The 17,991-nt window shown below is 45.0% G+C and overlaps 1 protein-coding gene across 1 annotated transcript in view; it reads left to right on the top strand.

The window, feature by feature from the left end:
• Positions 1–6,496: 6,496 nt before the first annotated feature.
• ERN1 (endoplasmic reticulum to nucleus signaling 1) overlaps positions 6,497–17,991 on the top strand; it is a 91,757-nt gene continuing 80,262 nt past the window's right edge. The window contains exon 1 of the mRNA XM_003811362.6: positions 6,497–7,307. Within this exon, the coding sequence (XP_003811410.1) occupies positions 7,254–7,307 (54 nt within the window). The 5' untranslated portion in view covers positions 6,497–7,253. The remainder of the gene's footprint in view (positions 7,308–17,991) is intronic.

Below are 17,991 nucleotides of genomic sequence, written 5' to 3'. Positions count from 1 at the left end.
CTTGGGAGGTTGAGGCACGAGAATCACTTGAACCCAGGAGGCGGAGGTTGCAGTGAGATGAGATTGTGCCATTCCACTCCAGCCTGGGTGACAGAGCAAGACTCCGTCTCAAGAAAAAAAAAAAAAAAAAAAAAAACCAGAGGAGCCAGACTCCAGGCAACACTTGCCCCATGGCCCCACTCAGCCACCGTGCTGACAGCATCATCCTAAGGGCGGACCCAGCAGCTCCTGGGCTCCCTGCTCCCTCACATGCATTCCCCCTGAAGGTTTTTCATATCATGGGTTCATCCTGAACCAACTACTGTGGGAAGGGCTTCCATGAAGTTACTCGGTGCTTTCGTTTCCCCAGGCCTTTGTTCAGATCCTCCTTGTGCCTCTAGAATGTCCTTTCTAGTCAAATCTGACAGATGGCACATTCCAGACATCACTTCTTCCATGAAGCCCTCCCTGCTCTATCCATCCACCACCTTCCTTCCTGATCTCTCTCTTGATGACCAAAGTTCTGTTTCTCTAAGTTTATTCTCTCCCTCTTGCACTTTTCACAGTCAGTCTTTATTATTATTATTATTATTTTTTTTTTTTTAGATGAAGTTTTGCTCTTGTCGCCCAGGCTGGAGTGCAATGGCATGATCTCAGCTAACTGCAACCTCTGCCTCCTGGGGTTCAAGTGATTCTCCTGCCTCAGTCTCCCAAATAGCTGGTACTAAAGGCATCTGCCACCGCACCCAGATAATTTTTGTATTTTTAACAGAGACAGGGTTTCACCATGTTGGCCAGGCTGGTCTCAAACTCCTGACCTCAGGTGATCTGCCTGCCTCGGCCTCCCAAAGTGCTGGGATCACAAGCGTGAGCCACCACACCCGGCCTTCACCATCAGTCTTGTACCTTGGTTATTTCTGTGCATGTCCTGTATCAACCTGAAAATTCTCTAATATTTCCTTATGGCACTAATCCCTGGTACTTGGAAGCCTTCAGTGATTTTTGTTGAATGAATGCATTGTAGTTATCCATGTAGAGGTCAAAGATGAAGTCATCTGCAAAATGAAGCTGACTACATTATGGCTAAAGTGCCTTTCTGCTCTAAAATTTGGTATATAAAAGGCCGGGCGCGGTGGCTCATGCCTGTAATCCCAGCACTTTGGGAGGCTGAGGTGGGTGGATCATGACGTCAGGAGTTCAAGACCAGCCTGGCCAAGATGGTGAAACCCCGCCTCTACTAAAAATACAAAAAATTAGCCAGGCTTGGTGGCAGGTGCCTGTAATCCCAGCTACCTGGGAAGCTGAGGCAGAGAATTGCTTGAACCCAGGAGGCAGAGGTTGCAGTGAGCCAAGATGACGCCACTGCACTCTAGCCTGGGCGACAGAAAGACTCTGTCTCAAAAATAAATAATAAAATAAAATAAAATTTGGTATATAAAATATGTTAAATGAGTCCTCCTAGGAAGAAAGGAAAGAGAGAATAGATAAGGTCTACATATTAAGCTTCAAGCAATGTACTGGCTGGCCACAGGGGCTCATGCCTGTAATTCCAACACCTTTTTTTTTTTTTTTTTTTTTTTGAGACAGAGTCTTGCTCTATCGCCCAGGCTGGAGTGCACTGGCACGATCTTGGCTCACTGCAATCTCTGCCTCTGGGGTCCAAGTGATTCTTCTGCCTCAGCCTCCCGAGTAGCTGGGACTACAGGCATGTGCCACCACTCCCGGCTAATTTTTGTATTTTTAGTAGACATGGGGTTTCACCATATTGGCCAGGCTGGTCTAGAACTCCTGACCTCCTGATCCGCCCTCCCTGGCCTCCCAAAGTGCTGGGATTACAGGCGTGAGCCACCGCACCAGGCCAAATCCCAGCACTCTGGGAGGCTTAGGCAGGCTGATTGCTTGAGCTCATGAGTTTGAGACCAGCCTGGGCAACAAAGTGAGACCCACTCGCCTGGCATCTACAAAATATAAAAAAATTAGCTAGGTGTGGTGGTGCCTGTCTGTGGTCCCAGCTACTCCAGAGGCCGAGAAGAGAGGATGGTATGCCCCTGGAGGTTTCAGCCTGGGAGGCAGAGGTTGCAGTGAGCCTAGATCACACCACTGCACTCTAGCCTGGGCAATAGACGCAGACCCTGACTCAAACCCCGTCCCTACCCCCACCCCCTGCCCCCCAAATAAACCACACAGAATCTGGAAGGAGGAAAAAAAGCAGAGACACAGGAGGAAAGCCAGAAAATGGTAATATCCAAGGAGGAAAAGTTCAAGAGAAAAGAACCCTTAATATACCTGAATTGAAAAGAGGCCCGGTGGCGGGGGGGAAAAAAACAAACCCAGGAATTAGGTCCAAAGGGATTTTACAAGAGGAAGAATGTTTATGAAGTGCTTGAGAGAAGTTTCCAGAGAGTTCTGTGGAATTAAGCCAGACCTCAGGGGATTAGGACGGCCTGGCCAGTGAGGAAGTGGAGGTACTTTGAGAGATGGCCGTTTCCATCTTGGTGCTGCCTTGGCCCTTTGAGAATATTAATGTACATAAACTGGGGACATGGATACTTTCTGTGGCGGCGTATAGACTTGGCACAAATGCGTGTGAAATACAACACCCAGAGACAAGTGAACAAATAACCAGTCAGGATTAGCCTAAGCTACCCCACAGGGTAGAACCTGGGAGTGGGATGGTGAGTGACAGGTGCCAGGTAGCGGGGCAGAGGCCTTGTCTCTTAAAATTAAATAACATCCACTACATCAGGCAAAGGTCATGGTCTTAGAGTAAAGATAAGACAAGATGATACCATAAAGCATGTAGTTGCACATTTCCAAACAGCAAACAGCCAATAAAAAAGATAATAAGAAATAATCACTTTTTACTCCTTATGGTATAATGTGAAAAAAAAGAAATAATCACTTTTGCAACCTAAGAAAGTGTGTAGTGAGTGGGATTCTGTGGTAAAGGGAAGTTCTTAAACAAGTGTCACAATCTTTTCAAATCCAGTCATCCTAGAACAGGAAAAGCCAAAGTCCTATTTACCTAAAAACCAAAGTGTTCACAGTGAGAACAACTTTTAAAATGTCCCTTAAACGTGACGGGGGGACGGAGATGAGAATTTAGCTTGCTATCAGAGACTCTTACTTCATTGTTCTTTGTTTGTGTTTGTTTGTTTGTTTGTTTTGAGACAGGGTCTCGCTCTGCTGCCCAGGCTGGAGTGCAGTGGTGCTATCACAGCTCACTGCAGCCTCCACCTCTCAGGCTCAAGCGATCCTCTCACCTCAGCTTCCAGAGTAGCTGGGACTACAGGTGTGCACCATGGCACCTGGCTAATTATTTTATTTTTTTGTAGGGACAAGGTGTCACTATGTTGCCCAGACTGGTTTCAAACTCTTAGGCTGAAGATACCCGCCACCTCAGCCTCCCAAAGTGCGGGATTACAGGTGTAAGTCACAGCGCCTTGCCCCTTTATGGTTGTATTAATATTTATCCCATAACTACTTCCACACACTCTGTAGGTTCAGTTCAAGAAGGAGCAGCAGTGATATCACTAAAAACAACAACAACAAAAAAACTGACTTGATTTATTCTGATAAAGATACTATTCCTTTGAAATGTTACTGGAGTTTTCAACCATGACCTTTCTTTCTGGTTTTACTAGATTTTTCTTTCAAGTCTCCGCCTTCAAAGGTATCTATCCTTTCACTAGCTATCTGCAAATCAACCTCACAAGCATTTTTAAATGAGATTTTGAAGGGTTTTAAACACAAATGAGACAGGCACAAGCTCCTTTTTTGGGGTCATAATTTATTCCACTAGAGGGCGACATTTGCTAAACTAAAAGGGATTCATGGTTGCAGGGATGAAGGCTGGACATCATGATTGAGCTGGAGCCCTGGATCTTGACTGCCTGCAGTGTACGGTGGAAACTGTAAAACGCACAGGTCTCTGGGCTCTGCCCCTGGACATTGTGAATCGGTCAGGGAAAGGGGTACAAGAAGTTATTGGAAATATGTTTTTAATTTCTTTTTTGTTTGTTTGTTTTTTGAGATGGAGTCTCACTCTGTTGCCCAGACTGGAGTGCAGTGGCGCAGTCTTGGCTCACTGCAACCTCTGCCTCCCGGGTTCAAGCGATTTTTCTCCCTCAGCCTCCCAAGTAGCTGGGACTACAGGCGCACACCACCACGCCCGGCTAATTTTTGTATTTTTAGTTGAGACAGGGTTTCACCATGTTGCTCAGGCTGGTCTTGAACTCCTGACCTCGTGATCCACCTGCCTCGTCCTCCCAAAGTGCTGGGATTACAGGCGTGAGCCACCATGCCTGGCCTGGAAATCTGTTTTTTGTTGTTGTTGTTTTGTTTTGTTTTTTTAGCTCTCCAAGTTTGGGAACCAGTGGTTTAAAGGGAAGTGAAAATAAGATTTTCTCCCACCTCCCCATAGTCAGATCCTGCTGTACTTCTTTGTTGAATCTGATGTATATATGTTTCTTACACTGGTGGAAAAGAGGCCTTATCTTTACACTAAGACCATGACCTTTGCTTTATTCAGTGGATGTTATTTAATGTGACTTGCAGAAAGGTCATTTACTGCCCATTTGCAGGTCTTTTATATGGGCAGGTCCACTTCAAAGGCACCCTACAAAATATTCCATTTCTGTTTGTGTTTATCAGTGCTATCAGCTTTTACTTTATCATAAGCAAAAAGCTGCCTAAAGAAGTACTTGACTGTAGAGCAAGATTATGGTCAATGCCACCATAAGTAAAACCAGTGCTTATCTGTCTGGATTGCCAATCAAGTGAAGAAGTGCATGAAGCATGTGGACGATGCATAAGAAATTCAGAGAATGGGGCCGGGCACAGTGGCTCACGCCTGTAATCCCAGCACTTTAGGAGGCGGAGGTGGGCAGATCACGAGGTCAGGAGTTCGAGACCAGCCTGGCCAACATGGTGAAACCCCGTCTCTACTAAAAATACAAAAATTAGCCAGGCGTGGTGGCGGGCACCTGTAATCCCAGCTACTCGGGAGTCTCAGGCAGGAGAATCGCTTGAAACCGAAAAGGCAGAGGTTGCAGTGAGCCACGGTCGTGCCACTGCACTCTAGCCTGGGCAAAAGAGTGAAACTCTGTCTCAAAAAAAAAAAAAAAAAAGAAATTCAGAGAACATGTAACAGTGCAATTAAGCCCTGGGGATTTGGTCCAACTGAGTGTAAGATAAATAATACCTACCTGTCCAGGCTTCTTGGAACAGATTTTTTTTCTTTCTAAGATCTTTAAAACTGATTTATGAGTGAAATTGAGGTCAGCATTTCCCTTTGTGTTTCATCTGCTGATGTTACAGGGTCACAGTGACATTTTGAATTGTAAAAGGGCTGCCAGAGTTCCAGTACAGCAAATTTTCCCCTCCTAGACTTACTCTGTTTGAGAAAAAGCACCAGAGCGGGGGATGTGAAAGTGACATTTTTCAGTCAAGCTTCTCGTTTAAGTCAAGTATACAGGGTCTAACAGATGTTGTTGTCAGCTGGCAAACTGGACAGGTAATCATTAAAGAAGTCCTCCCAAGCCAGGTGTCGTGGGGCACACCTGAAGTCCCAGCTACTGGGGAGGATCTCTTGAGCCCAGGAGTTTGAGAGCAGCCTGGGCAACACAGTGAGACCTCATCTCTAAAAAGAAAAGGTAAAAGGTCAAGAAATAAAGAGCTCCTCCCAGTTTCAGGGCTGTAGGCCTCCCTGGATGCCCGGCTATACTGCTCAGGAGTGCTGGGCCTCTCAGTACATCTCTCTGCCAATCCCAAACCTCTGTTTGCATTTAGACATTCAGGTAACACTTTTCAAAATGTCTCTACTGTTTTCACAGTTGCCAAGATTCTTCCCACTCTTACAGAGATGTGTTGGAGTCTCCAGCATGCGGTAGGACTTAGTCCCTTCACTGTAATCCAGGCCTAGGGGGTTAGGAATGGGGAGCTCTATTTGCAGGATTTGGGCTTACTGTCATTTTGGTCTGTTTTAGTTGGATAAGATTGACCACAATGCACACAGACTGGACATTTGGCCAGTCCCCCACTACTACTTTGTTGTTTTGTCTAGGATTGCTTATTCTTTTCCTTCAAACCTGAAAAATCTTAGGCTCTCATATAAGCAAGTCAGGAAAAATTAGAGAATTTCATAGCCGTTTTCTTTTTCTCCTAGGATAAGTTAGATACCTTTCCCTGGGCTCCAAATCTCAGTTTACTGTCTTTCCTTGCAAAAGACGTGTCCTCCCTCCCCATGTCCCTCTCAGTGGAGGCCAGTGCCAGTGACCAAACAGCTGCCGAGCTCTTTAACTCTAATTAGTACTCCACACCCTCACATAGACCTTGCAGGAGGCCTCAACCCACCCACTCCCTCCAACGAGTTGTGACGCAGACCATCTCAAACTTCACATCCACACGTGTCACATCAACGCACGTGACACAAGTGGCCGAAATGGTTTCCTCCTTATAATTTTTGGTGAGTGACTTGGCCGTGGTTCATTCCAAGCGGAAGTGATGGCTGGTGGATATGACTTGAGGGGAATTCCTGAGGGCAAGGAAAAGGAAGAAAGGGGCCCCTGAGAAGACGAGGCACAGCTGGAGAACCCTAGGGCTGTGAACACTGCGACTGCCGCGCGGGGCAGCTGCGCCGTGTTTGCTGGAAGCCTCCGGTAGCTGCTGAAACCTTCGCTCCGGAGGTCGCCTCGGTAAACCTTGCTGATGATTCCACCACGGCGGAAAGACGAAAAGGAGGCTTCTAGGCACCCGGGACCGCCCGTGTCCCGCCCTTTTCCCCGATGAAGTCTGACGCGGCAGGTCCCTCGGCAGGGTTAATGGGACCGCCTGGTGGGGCATTGCCAGTCTTTCCCAGCCACAGACAAGCTTCGCGCCTCGATCCCCCAGCGCCCCCAGACGCTGGACGCCGAGGCCTGGTCCTTTACAGCCGCCGACGCCTCATGAGCGAAGCCAGCCAGATGCCAGCACCGCCTTCGGCCCCGCCCCGAGCCAGCCCCTCCCACATCCCCGCCCGGGGCACGCCCTCGGCCCGCCCCCATCTCCGCCCCGAACACGCCCCTAGGTTGGCCCCGCCCCGTCCCCGCCCCCAACTCCGCCCCGACCGGAAGAAGCCGCGGCACCCAGCGCTTATAGGGCCGGGAATGGGGGTGCCGCCGCTGCCTAGTCAGTTCTGCGTCCGCTGAGGCTCGGTCACCGCCTCGCTGTCGTCGCGGCGCCCCCGCCCCGTCCTCTGTCCGTACCGCCCCCGGAGCCAGGGCCGAGTCCTCGCCATGCCGGCCCGGCGGCTGCTGCTGCTGCTGACGCTGCTGCTGCCCGGCCTCGGGGTGAGTGACCGGGGAGCGTGGGGTGGAGGACAGCTCGCGACGGCCGGGTCGGGGCCGGGGCAGCGTCGCGCCGCCGGGGCTGGAGTCCGAGCTGGGAGCGCGACGGCGGCGGCCAGATGCCCCGTGCGCCCAGCCGTGGGAGGCTCGGGCCGGGCGTAGGAGGCGGCACCGGGCCGGGAGGGCTTCCCTGACGGGAGTCGCGGCCCCACCGAGGCGTCGGCCGCCCGAAGAGCCTCCCAAGCCAGCGCGGCTGTCACGGGCAGCGGCTCCCCGGACCCCACGGGCTCGGGCGCAACTTCGTGGCGTCCTGGACGGCACTTGGGGGTCCCAGAAGGCCCCGGCCTGAGGAGGCCGCCCACCTGCGGGACCCTCCTCCTTGCGGGCGGGCGCCGGCGCTGCCTGGCGGGGGCCGCGGAGGAGCCGAAAGGGCGTTGGGATCCAGGGGAAGGGTCTGTCCTGCGCTTCGAATCCTTGTTTGAACTTTTTAAAAATTCGAAAACTTTGGGGAACGAATGCAACAGGGAGTAAGGACTCTCACCCGAGAGCTGGCTTCTGCCACTTGCCCTGCCGGTTTCTTGGTACTGGGAGGCTGCAGGCTTCCTTCTGTGCACCGAGACTTCCTTGAGCAAGTGGAGCTGTGGGAATTGCACTCTTGGAAGATCCCGCATGGGTTCGAGGTGAGGCCGCTTCAGAACCTCAAATGAAAGACTGTCTCCTCGTGGGAGAGCACCTGGGGCCATCAGAAATGTCTTTTCATCTTTTTCTGGAGGAGACGAATGATAGGGCCTGGTTTACATTCATTTAACTCTTTATGACCTTCACTCAGCTGTGGATTTGGGGGCACTTTGTGGGAGACTTGGCTTTTTTTTTTCTTCTGGTTGGAAGAACCTAAATTAGCGAATGTTTTTCACAAAATGTATTGTTCAGGATGTGAGCGTGGCAAATTTGTCCGTGTTCTGTTTAATGACCTCTTTAAAGGTACTGTGTACTCTTTAATAGGGATATCATGTACCAGGTGTCCCAGTAGAGCACTAACATGTGTGTGCCTGAGTGCCAGCCACCGCGTGAACTCTTTGGAGGTTTTGCATTTTAGGTAAATAACTGTCTGTACTCTTGGAGTAACAAGAATTTGGAAACAGGAGAAGTAAATAAATAAGGTTGCCTTTTTCAAATTCAGGGTTTTTTTTTTTTAAATAAAGGAAAATTTGTAGACTCTATAATGGAACTTGTGGAAGTTAAGTTTTTCTTTCAAATAAAAACCCCACTTTTACAACTAAGGTCAGGTTTTGAACTTGAGCACCTCACCTTGGATTGGTAACTACTGCCTGGCATCTGTTCACAAACGAGGGTATAAGCAGAATGACCAAATGTTTGACATGAATTCGATCATTTCATAACGTCAAGGGATAGGTGTATAATGGTTTCCTTTGCCACATCTTTCCTTTTGCTACTTTGTCACTGGATTCTAGTGTTTGGTTATTGAATAACTTAGGCTAAAGAGCCAAAAATAACGATTTAGCTGTAGTTGGAACTATAGTTTCAGTTCGTGTAAATATTTCCAATTTGTATTTAGAAATCCAAACTTCTCAGAGTTCATGATAAAATATTCCAGACCCTTATCAAAAGGTTATAGTTTAGCGTAACTATATTTAGGTGAAAGGTCAGGCCGGGCCCGGTGGCTCATGCCTGTAATCCCAGCACTTTGGGAGGCTGAGGTGGGTGGATCACTTGAGGTCAGGAGTTTGAGACCAGCCTGGCCAACATGGTGAAACCTTGTCTCTACTAAAAATACAAAAAAAAAAAAAAAATTAGCCGGGTGTGGTAGCGCAGGCCTGTAATCCCAGCTACTGGGGAGGCTGAGGCAGGAGAATCACCCGAACCCGGGAGGCAGAGGTTGCAGAGATGGAGTCACTGTGCTCCAGCCTGGGTGACAGAGCAAGACTCTGTCTCAAAAAAAAAAAAAAAAAAAAAAAAAAAAAAGAAAGGTCAGAATTTCACTCCTAGAATTTTCTCCCAAGAGTTTTTACCCCCAAACATAGTAAGAATTATTATTTTAAAATTGTAAATGAAACTCATAGCAAAGTTTGCAGTTAAACCAGGCAACAGTGATGTGCAGAACGCAGTGGGTATAAAATCAGACAAACCTGAGTTCTAACTGGTCACTTGCTAGCTGTGCCCTAGGCATATTCTTTTACTACTACTACTACTTCTTTTTTTTTTTTTTTTTTTTTTTTGATATGGAGTTTCTTCACTCTTGTTGCCCAGGCTGGAGTGCAATGGTGTGGTCTCAGCTCACTGCAACCTCCGCCTCCCGGGTTCAAGCGATTCTCCTGCCTCAGCCTCCCAAGTAGCTGGGATTACAGGTGCCCACCACCACACCCGGCTAATTTTTGTATTTTTAGTAGAGACGTGGTTTCACCATGTTGGCCAGGTTGGTCTCGAACTCCTGACCTCAAGTGATCCACCCACCTTGGCCTTCCAAAATGCTGGGATTACAGGCATGAGCCACCGCACCCGGCCATGATTTTACTTCTTAGAGACTCCTTCCTGATAGGTGAAATGGGGACAGCTAACATGTGAAAGAAGGCACCACCTTCACACGTGCTTAATAGATAATAAATGTAAATTCTCTTTATGCTCCAAAGATGCTTTTTACTCTAAGCCATCATTTTTTGAATGTTATACTATGCCTCTGCAAGAAATAGTTTTTGATATTTCTTTTTGATTGATGTAGTAACTATTGCATTGGAGGCAATACTGTGATTTTCTTTCAGTGTGTGTCTTATTGAGCCAGACATTGACTCATTATGAGTTGAGACTTTAGGCTACCAGATCCAAAACGCAATAACATTGGTATTATTAAGCACTTGAGGCTGTCTTTTGTTAATCCAGAATGTGCTTATTTAGTCAGTGAGTTTTTCCTTTCTTCCTAGACCTATATCTTGCTCCTAGAGTTGGTTAGGGTTACATCATCACTGTCAGCAGTCCTCATTTTATGGTGTTTAGGTGCCACATCTCTCAATTACCAAAGAGATCAGTACAATGTGAGGCAAAGTACCTTTTTTTAAAAAAGCTATAAGATATCAGATTTCTTTCATTTAGCCAATATTTTGGTTTTAGAGGGAGGTTTTTAAAAAGTCACCGAGAACCGAGGATCATGTGTGTATAGAAACACTGTAATCTGATAGATGAGTCTTAACTAGCAATGTCTTTGCTTATCATTTATTCTGACAGTGATCACCTGCATTAATTATCCTAATAGGCGATATCAAGTGTTTATACTGAGGCCATAAGTAGAATGTTTCATTGAGTTTGTTATCAGGGCTGCTGATCATGAAATTAAACTGTAGTTGTGCACATGTGTATTGTTTCATTAACTTGCCTGCCTGCCTACTCAGCCTTCTGCAGTAATGTAGCTTCTCAGAGCACAGGAGAAAAATGTATTTGAGAGTTATTCGAGAGAGAGTTCAACAATAGCCCATATTTCCGAACATAAATCTAGTGAGCCGCATTAAAGTTTCTTCATGTCTGGATGGAATAGTGTCACTTGCATAGGTCCGAGGGTTTCATTATTTGCCTGCCCCAGATTTGGACTCCGTTTTTCAGGTGAAAGAATCCTTGGATAACTGTTTCATTTTCATAGGAAACCTCTTTGGTTTCGGGATCCAAAGTAATATGTAGGTTCAATATTTTGTAGGTTTTATAATCAAATGTTCTCCCTAAAGAGATGACATAGGGAAGAAAAGCCTAATGTAACATCTTAATGGATTCAGTTTTTATTATGCACAAATAACTCTGGGCTTGTAACCTAGGAATATGATTAGAGCGTGATGCTGGCTTAAAAAATAGGACTGGTGAATCACAGTTTGTGAATAATAAACTACTGGTTGGAAATATTTCCCAGAAGCAGTTTTTTTTTTTCCTTTCTATCTTTACCTATATCCCATGTTTGGTTTCAAACTTCCCTGCCTTAGAGCAACACAGCTGGTTTTAGACAGTCTTTCTATCAATATCTTATAATCTTTGCTCATGTACAAACATACAGCAAATACAACAGTATAAAAATACGATGTTATCTATTTTTGTTCACTTTTTCCCCACAGAACATCTTCTGTAACCCGGTAGGAAATGTTCTGAGTACACCATCACATTTGTCACTTTAGTAGCACCTTAGTAAACCATCATCCATGTAAAAAACATTGAGCTTCTCAGCCGGGCTTGGTGGCTTGCGCCTGTAATCCCAGCACTTTAGAAGGCCAAGGCGGGTGAATCACTTGAGGTCAGGCGTTCGAGAGCAGCCTGGCCAACATGGCAAAACTCCGTCTGTACTAAAAATACAAAAATTAGCTGGGCAAGGTGGCATGCACCTGTAATCCCAGCTACTCGGGAGGCCGAGGCAGGAGAATCGCTTGAACCTGGGAGGTAGAGGTTGCAGTGAGCTGAGATCACATCACTGCACTGCAGCCTTGGCAACAGAGCGAGACTCTGTCTCAAAAAGAAAAACAAAAAACAAAAAACATTGTGCTTCTGTGCCCAGCCGTGGGTTGAGGACTGGGGTTATAACTGATCAGGGTTGATGTGGTAATAAGCCGAGCTTTGCCTGCCAGTCATCTTGCTGTGGCCATAGGGATCATAAAGAAAGGGGTATTTTCATTTTTTCAATTATTTTGTGTTTGGTGCTTTCTGTATGATAACAGGGGAAGATATTTTTTTTTGAGGCATTATCTCAAAGTAATCATATTCATTGTAGAAAAGTTAGAAAGGATAGATAAGCCTAAATTAAAAAATAAAAAACAAGCCTTCTATTATCTTATTTTCCAAACATTACCTCTATGAAGATTTTAAACAATTTTATTGAGATATAATTCACCTATCATCACAATTCACCCATTTAAAGTGTACAATTCGGTGGGTTTTAGTATATTGACAGAATTCTGCAGTCATCACCACAGTCCATTTTAGAACATTTTCATCATCCCAGAAATAAACTTCATACCTATTAGCTGTTACACACCGTTTCCCCCCAAACCTCCTAGTCCTTGGCAACCACAAATCTACTTTCTGTCTATAAATTTGCCTATTCTGGACCTCTTATATAAATGGAATCATACATTATGTGGTCTTTTGTAACTGGCCTCTTTAACTTAGCATCATGTTCTCAAGGTTCATCCATGTTGTATAATAGCATGTGTCAGTACTTTGTTCCTTTTTATTGCTGAATAATATTCCATTATATGAATATACCACATTTTATTTATCTATTGTATTAGTCCATTTTCATGCTGCTGATAAAGACATACCCGAGACTGGGCAATTTACAAAAGAAATAGGTTTAATGGACTTACAGTTCCACGTGGCTGGGGAGGCCTCACAATCATGAAAAAAGGTAAGGAGGAGCAAGTCACATCTTACGTTGATGGCAGCAGGTAAAGAGAGAGCTTGTGCAGGGAGCTTCCCATTTTTAATACCATCAAATCTCGTGAGACTTATTCACTACCACAAGAACAGCACGGGAAAGACCCATCCCCATGATTCAGTTGTCTCCCACGGGGTCCCTCCAACAGCACATGGGAATAGTGGGAGCTACAAGATGAGATTTGGGTGGGGACACAGAGCCAAACCATATCATCCATCCATTGAGGGACATTTGGATTGTTTCTGCTTTGGGGCTATTAATAATTCTGCCATGAACATTTGTGTACAAATTTTTGCGTGGACATTTATTTTCACTCTTCTTGGGCATATATCTAGGAAAGAGATTGTTGGGTCATATGATAACTCTTTGTTTAACCTTTCGAGGAACTGTCTGACTGTTTTCCAAGGCAGCTGCACTATTTTACATTCCCACCTGCAATGTAGGAAGGAGGGTTACAGTGTCTCTTATACCCTCACTGATACTCGTTATTACCTATCTTTTTAATCTTAGCCATCCTGGTGGATGTGGAGTGGTAACTCATTATAGCTTTGATTTGCATTTCTCTAATAACTAATCTAATATCTTGACATATGTTCTTTCAGATGCTTTTTCTGTGCACATATTTACAGGTAATACTTTTCTTCCCCACACTGGAACATATAGATCTATGTCAATCAGCTTAATTCTGCAACATTATTCTTAATTGGCTGCGTAGTATTTCTCTGAATGGAATGGATGTACCATAATTTGACCACTCAATCATTTAGATATTGAGGCTGTTTTTATTTTTTTCACTACACAGATATGTTTTTATTTTCATTATAAAAATTATAACAATGTAATGAACTTTCTTGTTGCTAAACTCTTGAATGAGTTTTAAGTGCTTAGTTATTTCCTGGAGATAGATTCCTAGAATTGAAATTTGCTGATTGTATGTAGTATTTTACAGCCCTCTCCCCCAGCCCCTAAGCAATGTTGAGTGTTTTAAAAACAAAACTAACCTTAAATTGTTTTTATGATAGGCGGTTTAAAGTATGCTATTTTCTTTTATCAGTGGCCACTTTCTTTTAGGAGCGTAGACTTTAAAAGTTGGATGAAAATAGAATGTTTACATTTTGTTTATATTTTGAAGATGTAAATAAACCAAGGCAGTCTCTGGATGATACCCTTTGTACCTAAAAGCTATTGAGAAAATGTTTTATTTGGATTTGTTAAATGACTCATTTGTGGGGTCCTTTGGTTTGCAGTGGTTTCAGATCAACTTTCTAGGAGATGTGGCACCCATGAGCACCCTGAAATACCTCGGGATAATTCTCTGGTTTTGAGGGTGGCCCGCCTCCTACAGATAAGATTCTTTGTATGGTCGGTTGTGAGGCCATTTAAAACTTTTGCCTTAAGACTTCATAAATCAGAGTTGATACATTGATTGTCCCTTTTGGAGGCTGCAGTTCTTAAAACATGTGGCTGTTTTTCCTAGGAATATTTAAGTACCACTTGATAATAAAGTACTACCTTTTGCTGGGATTATCTACCTGGAAAAAAAAAAAAGGGAACAAAAAATTTAAAATAAAATGTGATATCTGTGGTGTTTTATTTTTTGTTTTGTTTTGCTTTTCCTGCAAATTTATTCTTCCAAAAAAAATGTCCCTTTCAAAATAATCACCCTTTGGCGTGAATTTACGGGTTATTGAAATCAGTCTTAAAAAAATTTCCAGTTAAATTTAACAACTTATCTAACCCATTTAATAATTCAACTTTAAAACAAAAACGAACCTTTGAAAACAAATATTTACTCTTAAGCCAGTTATCCTTATACAAGTTAAAACATTCTCCAATTCCTTCCAGTCTTTGCTTAATAGGACTTTTACATGATTCACACTACACTTTTGATCAAAATTGTTATTACCCAGTTTGATCACACAATTTATTGAGGACACTTGGATTTGGTTTTCAGCTATTTATTAAAATGAAATCCATCCTAAAGTGAGCAGGATTTTTACCATTTAGGGGATTCAAAAGTATATTCTTTGAAGGGAATTTCCAAAGAGTTCCAGAAATATTCTGAGCCCTAGAAGCATGTATGAATAGATGTGTAGCCTCCCAAGATAACTGGAATCAGAGTGCATTAGACTGCTTGATGGGCTCTCGGCCATGTAGTCCAATGAGTCTCAATTCTTTCCCCCTCCAGCTGCACATAAGAAATATGGCGCACATCCCTCAGTAACAGTATGAGCACATCAGAACCTAGGAGGGTGGTGTTTGGGGCACCCTCTCTCAGGCATTACCCTCCTCTCCCAAGCTGAGAAAAATTACTACCCTGCTCTGTCTTCCAGAGCAGACAGATGGGAAAAGGCAACCAGCAAGGGCTGGTAACCTGTCCAAGGTCATGTGTGAGTGGCAGAACCAAACCTTAAACTTGATCCTCCTACCTCCCTTTGAAGAGCAGCCCCTGCAGTGCTTATTTTCTGGTGCGTATGTTGGGACAAACCAGTCTGGCTACCCTCAGTCATACCCTGAGGAGCTGACCAAACTATGTGGCCATGAGAGAAGGATCTAGAGAAGGTCTAGGCCAGTAGGCTTTCTTGTAAGCTTCAGGAAAATACCCAGATAATGTTATTTTTCCTCCGTTAAGAATCATGGCCTTCTACCCTTTGTTGCAGTTGTGCGAAGATGCCATTTTGAGATGGGAATGCTGCCTTCACCTGAGAGTCTCCATCAAGGAAATTGGCCATTTTCAACTGTAGAGTCAAATCCAGCAATCATGGAGAGAGTAGGGATTAAAAGCCTGCTCGGCTGGGCACGGTGGCTCACGCCTGTAATTCCAGCACTTCAGGAAGCTGAGGCGGGCGGATCATAAGGTCAGGAGTTCAAGACCAGCCTGGCCAACATGGTGAAACCCCATCTCTACAAAAATACAAAAATTAGCCAGGCATCGTGGTGGGCACCTGTAATCCCAGCTACTCGTGAGGCTGAGGCAGAAGAATCGCTTGAACCTGGGAGGCGGAGGTTGCAGTGAGCTGAGATCCTGCCATTGCACTCCAGCCTGGGCAACAGAGACTCCGTCTCAACAACAACAACAAAAAATTGCCTGCTAAGCCTAATTCACAGTTTAAGCTAATTTCTTTGCTTGGAGTCTAATAATATCCAAGCAGGTGCATGTTTTCAGTAACATCTCGCCTAGTCATATGTCTGAAAGAACAAAACTGAAAGTTCTTTCCTTAGAGGCCTTTAACCCAAGCCGCTCTTCTCTAGCTCAGTCACAGCCTTCACCAAGAAGTCCTGAAAAGATAGAACTCTTGCATTACCGTGCTGGTTCTGGGTGTTTGCCTTTGCAGAGACGCCACCTGCCAAGCAGTTCTGGCACCAGGGAGCAGGTCTGTGATGACAGGAGAGAGACAGTGGCTGTGACTCTGGCTCTTAAACCACAATGGAGGGATTCAAGTTAGCTTAGGTAGCTCTCAGAAGAGACTAATGAGGGAAGGAAGGAGCAAGGGGGGCAGGAAGGTGCCCCTGGGAGTGTGTCTCACTTCCCTTGCTGGTTCATCCGAGAAGGCAGGGACCCTGGCTTGCTGATGGTTGCATCCTCTGTGGCATTTAACGTGGCATGCTGGTTATACCCACTGTAGGGGGCACTCAGCAAATATTTATTGGATTCTTCTTTGAGACTCATTAAGACCAATAAAGGGGCTGTATTATATCATCAAGCAAGTGGGTTGTGGATGGGGGTGGGAGGTATTGCTTCAGCTATATTTTATATTCTTTAATGGGATTGCACCAGTTGTGTGTCTTTCTACAGAACTAGAGGAGCTTTCAGGATATTTGCTTGGGTGGACGTGACCCATAGTGTGTAGTGTTCTTTTGGTGGGCTCTTCTTATCAGTAATGAGATTAATTTTTCCATTGCCAAACTCCATGAGGTAAACGGTTTGTGATTATTTCATGTCAGTTTCATTTTTCACTCAGCATGATGTTTCACTGTTAAAAAAATGAACCTTGGCCCAGAGTTGTCCTCTCATGTATTAAACATGACTTCCTTTGTTAGTAGACTAATTTATAATTATAATTCAAAACCATCCCATTCTCCAGTGGATTATTTCCCCCCTCTCTGTCAGATGAAGGAATAATTGTTTGTCTGGGCTGCAGGAGTGTCTGTCATGGAAACCGAATTTTTCTGTACATTCTCTGAACAACCAGTGCTGTCACATCCCTAGAACCTGACATCGTCATTGATCTCCAGTTGAGTCAGAGAAGTTTGTTGACCAAGGTAAATCAGATCTCTCTTCTCTTAAAGCAAATGGCCCATGACTCCTGAGGGGCCACTAGGAGTGAGAGAATCACCTGTACAGGGGGCCACAACTGTGGCTAGGAATGTGTTACTTGAGGCGGTGCTTCCCAGCCATGACTCAGTCACCTGGGGAGCTTTTTAAAAATGCTGTGCTGGGGCCCCATCCTATGTGAATGAAATTGGAATCTCTGGGAGTGGGGGCCAGCATCTTTTCTTTTTTTAAAAAAAAATGTTTAAGGCCAGGCTCAGTGGCTTACACCTGTAATCCCAGCACTTTGGGAGGCCAAGACAAGAGGATCACTTGAAGTCAGGAGTTTGAGACCAGACTGGGCAACAATGAAAGACCCCCATCTCTACCAAATAAACCAGCAAAAAATGTTTTAAGGCCCAAGTGACTCTGATGTGCAGCCAGGATGAGGCCTTCAAGTAATTTTTGTACCTTAATCCTGGAAAGAACAAATGCATCTCCAAATTCCCAGTCACGTCACAGAGCACGGGACCAGACTAGACACAGCATTTGGCTCATTTTACAGAGAGGTTAGGATTGATAGAGTCCGCTAGTTAGTGTTAGAACTAGAAATAAAGTTCTAACTTTATTTCTAGTTCTAGGCGCGGTGGCTCACGCCTGTAATCCCAGCACTTTGGGAGGCTGAGACGGGCAGATCATCTGAGGTCAGGAGTTGGAGATCAGCCTGGCCAACATGGTGAAACCCCGTCTCTACTAAAAAATGACAAAAATTAGCCAGGCGTGGTGGCGCGTGCCTATAATCCCAGCTGCTTGGGAGGCTGAGGCAGGAGAATTGCTTGAACCCAGGAGGCAGAGGTTGCAGTGAGCCAAGATCCCACCACTGCACTCCAGCCTGGGGAACAAGAGTGAAACTCAATCTCAAAAAAAAAAAAAAAAAAAAAAAAAAACCTAGAAAAAAAGGAACCTAGTATTACATTTTCTCTACTGTACTATATCATTCAACTTTTAAAGAGCAG

Source organism: Pan paniscus, chromosome 19 (genome assembly GCF_029289425.2).
Source record: "Pan paniscus chromosome 19, NHGRI_mPanPan1-v2.0_pri, whole genome shotgun sequence".
In the NCBI taxonomy this organism is placed as follows: domain Eukaryota; kingdom Metazoa; phylum Chordata; class Mammalia; order Primates; family Hominidae; genus Pan; species Pan paniscus.
Note: the sequence above shows the minus strand (reverse complement) of the source record. Positions and strands in the feature narration are given on the sequence as shown.